Source organism: Astyanax mexicanus, chromosome 24 (genome assembly GCF_023375975.1).
Source record: "Astyanax mexicanus isolate ESR-SI-001 chromosome 24, AstMex3_surface, whole genome shotgun sequence".
Lineage (NCBI taxonomy): Eukaryota > Metazoa > Chordata > Actinopteri > Characiformes > Acestrorhamphidae > Astyanax > Astyanax mexicanus.
In genome coordinates this window covers 21,842,712-21,845,648 of record NC_064431.1, presented here as the reverse complement: position 1 = coordinate 21,845,648, position 2,937 = coordinate 21,842,712, and the positions used below count along the sequence as shown (strand labels likewise).

Below are 2,937 nucleotides of genomic sequence, written 5' to 3'. Positions count from 1 at the left end.
CATCCCCTCAGCCCCCACAGCACCCCCACTCCCCTGGCTTTCACTGAGCGTGTGCAGTAAATCTAATGTTAGTGAACTAGTGCCAACCTTTGTTGATTCTGTGGCTGTGATGTTTCCTTATGGGGATTTCCCTGCATTAAGAAAACCCCTGCATGAGCTTCCTGCAGGTCATGTGACTGTTTACATTACGAAAACACCCCAGTAACAGCGGTGCAGTCGCCATCATGGCAAGATCCATAAACTCCTTATACAGATATACAGAAGCATGATGTTTAAATAGCAACAGTGCTTGAGAATATATCTACGCTGATGGGGGTGGTTTGGAAATGAGGTATGTTCAGGTAAATTTCTGGCGTATTGCTATCTTGGCAGCAGAAAAAACAGGTGCACCACTGACTAAATCAGCACTGACTCGACAGACGCCAACAGTCAGATGTTCATTGGTATCTTGGCAGTGAATTGTCAACACAGGGGCATCCAAAAAGCAAGTACACCCCCTCTTGTTACACATATATGGACACGCCACAGTGCACAAACCCATAGTGTGTACCTGTTGGCAATGAACGAGTGTGAACAAACGTTCACTTTCCACTGCTGAGAATCGCAGCGTTTATTTCACATTACACCTAAAACTAAGAGACACCATTAATCAAGAGAATTAATCATAGGTGTGCATTTTGAGCCACACAAGGTATACTTTTCCCGTCGTTGTGATAGCAAAAGAACATTGACACATCCTAAATCCTTTCTATTGGTATTACTTCTCTACAGGGACTGGACAAGCTGTGTATGTGTGCATTTGCACCTTTTTGTCAGCAATGGCTACAACCCAGCTTAGCTAATTGCATTCAATAAAAGAGATGTCCACAAAATGGGAACCACAAACGCTACTGTATCATCATTAAAAAAGAAATTCAGACAATTCCAAACCACCAAAACTGTTACATCACAGTCTTGACTTTTTTTTAACCACACCTAAAACTTACACAAACTCCGGTCCCAAGTGAAACCCATGTCAAAGCTGGTAAAAAGTGTTGAATAAAAAATAAAATGTGATAGGACAATATGATGTTGTTGATACTGGAGAGCAGCTCAACACCTTCAGGCTCTGCTAGATATGGGAATATGGTATGTGGAACCACTAAAGGAGCTCAAACTCAGAACACAGTGAAACAAAGCTGGAAGAAGCAATCGTGTATCTGTGCTAGGCTAAGAGCTTAAGCCATAGTTTCTTTCCTCCATTTATTTTTTGTTTTCACAAGAAAAGCAGGGTTTTACTCTACATACTTAAAAATATGATATGATATAAGTACTGAAGGGCACACTTTTCAAAATGGTACCCTCAAAGATATAATGTCAGTCTTTAGAGGGTCAGATGTGTTCACTTTGAAATACAAAGCCTTTCTTACAGCAGGAAGTATTTGAAGATTTGTACCATTTTACCAGCCTAAAGGCACATTCAATATTTAATATCTGCCACATCCTGGTCCTGATCCATGTCTGTCCTGTTCAGTGATGTCAGTAACGCGTTACTTAGTAACGCGTTACTCTAATCTGACTCTTTTTTTCAGTAACGAGTAATCTAACGCGTTACTATTTCCAATGCAGTAATCAGATTAAAGTTACTTATCCAAGTCACTGTGCGTTACTCTCTCTCTCTCTCTCTCCACCTCACACACACACACACACACATCGCGTAATCCATAAAGTAACTAAGTTTTTTTTAAGGAGTAATCAGTAATCGGATTACTTTTTCAAAGTAACTATACCATCACTGCTCTAGGCTGTGTCATATATGCTTATCAGTTTAACCCTCTATTGTTTCCTGGGCTTGTAGAGCTGATGTCATGTAGGATTTTCTGGTATGAGAGAGGCAGTCAGACAGCTTGTCTTTCTTAAAGCTTTTCTGAATTCGTTTTTTTTCCGTTATGATCAACAGGAAGCCAGGTATGCGCCGGTCGCTGTCGACGTCCAGCAGGGATGAAATTATTCGCTGGTTTAAAGAGGAGCAGACCCTCAGAGTTTGTTTACAGCAAGGCGAGAGTCGAGTTGCCCCCTGGTTTCATGGTGAGTTCAAAGTGTGGGCCATCTGTGAGCTTTAATCCAAGAAAAACCTCTCTCTCTCTGTCTAAGTGTTCTGCTTATAATTACTGGGTTTGTTATTATTATTATTTCAAAGGATTAATGCTATTTCTTTATATTTGTTTGCAATATTACTAACATAATAAATAATTATCTTACAGTCAATAAATTGAAATACGTGATTAAACGTTTTTGATTTGAGCTTTCTCTTTGTACACAGGTATTATTACTCGTGAGGAGGCGGAGGATTTGCTGAAGTCAGGCAGCGCTGGAAGCTTCCTGGTCCGTGTTAGCGAGAGGATCTTTGGATATGTTCTTTCTTACAGAACATAGTCTATGACTCCTGCAAGTTTGGGCAAATTTCACTGTATTGTTTATTTTATATTAATTGTTTTTTTTTATTCATGTTTAAAATTAAATTTCTCATGATTTTCCCATAATGCCAAAACAGGTCCATGACCATTTGAAAGAGTACAACATAGGCTATCACCTCTGCAAGTTTGGGCAAATTTTACTGTATTGATTATTTTATAATAATTATTATTTTTTTTTTTTATGCTTAAAAAAATTTTTTTTCATGATTTTCCCATAATGCCTAAACAGATCCATGACCGTTTGAAAGAGTCTGTCCTAGGCTATGACAAGTTGTACTGTTTTGTTTATTTTATCTTATCTTCATTTTGTTATATTCTATTTTTATTGTATTATTTTATTTTGTTGTCTTACTTTATTTATATATCTATTTTAACAACAGCTCTTGGGTGTAAACTGAATCGTGAGATCACAATTTCGTTCCACCTCATGAACCACATGTGATACGAATGACAGTAAAATCTCCTTGAATCCTTGAAAACA

The 2,937-nt window shown here is 38.2% G+C and overlaps 1 protein-coding gene across 1 annotated transcript; it reads left to right on the top strand.

Moving 5' to 3' along the window:
- Window positions 1–1,835: 1,835 nt before the first annotated feature.
- On the top strand, window positions 1,836–2,497 carry LOC111195340 (SH2 domain-containing protein 4B-like). Its single transcript, XM_049471784.1, has 2 exons — window positions 1,836–2,067; window positions 2,303–2,497. Exons 1-2 carry the CDS (start codon window positions 1,929–1,931, stop codon window positions 2,413–2,415), a joined length of 252 nt encoding a protein of 83 aa, XP_049327741.1. The 5' UTR covers window positions 1,836–1,928; the 3' UTR covers window positions 2,416–2,497.
- The last annotated feature ends 440 nt before the right edge of the window (window positions 2,498–2,937 follow it).

Bases quoted from the DNA above. Each gene is read 5' to 3' on its own strand.
- LOC111195340 (XM_049471784.1), top strand. From the start codon at position 1,929: ATGATCAACAGGAAGCCAGGTATGCGCCGGTCGCTGTCGACGTCCAGC. The intron at 2,068-2,302 runs GTGAGTTCAAAG...CTTTGTACACAG, and splicing joins AGTTGCCCCCTGGTTTCATG to GTATTATTACTCGTGAGGAG.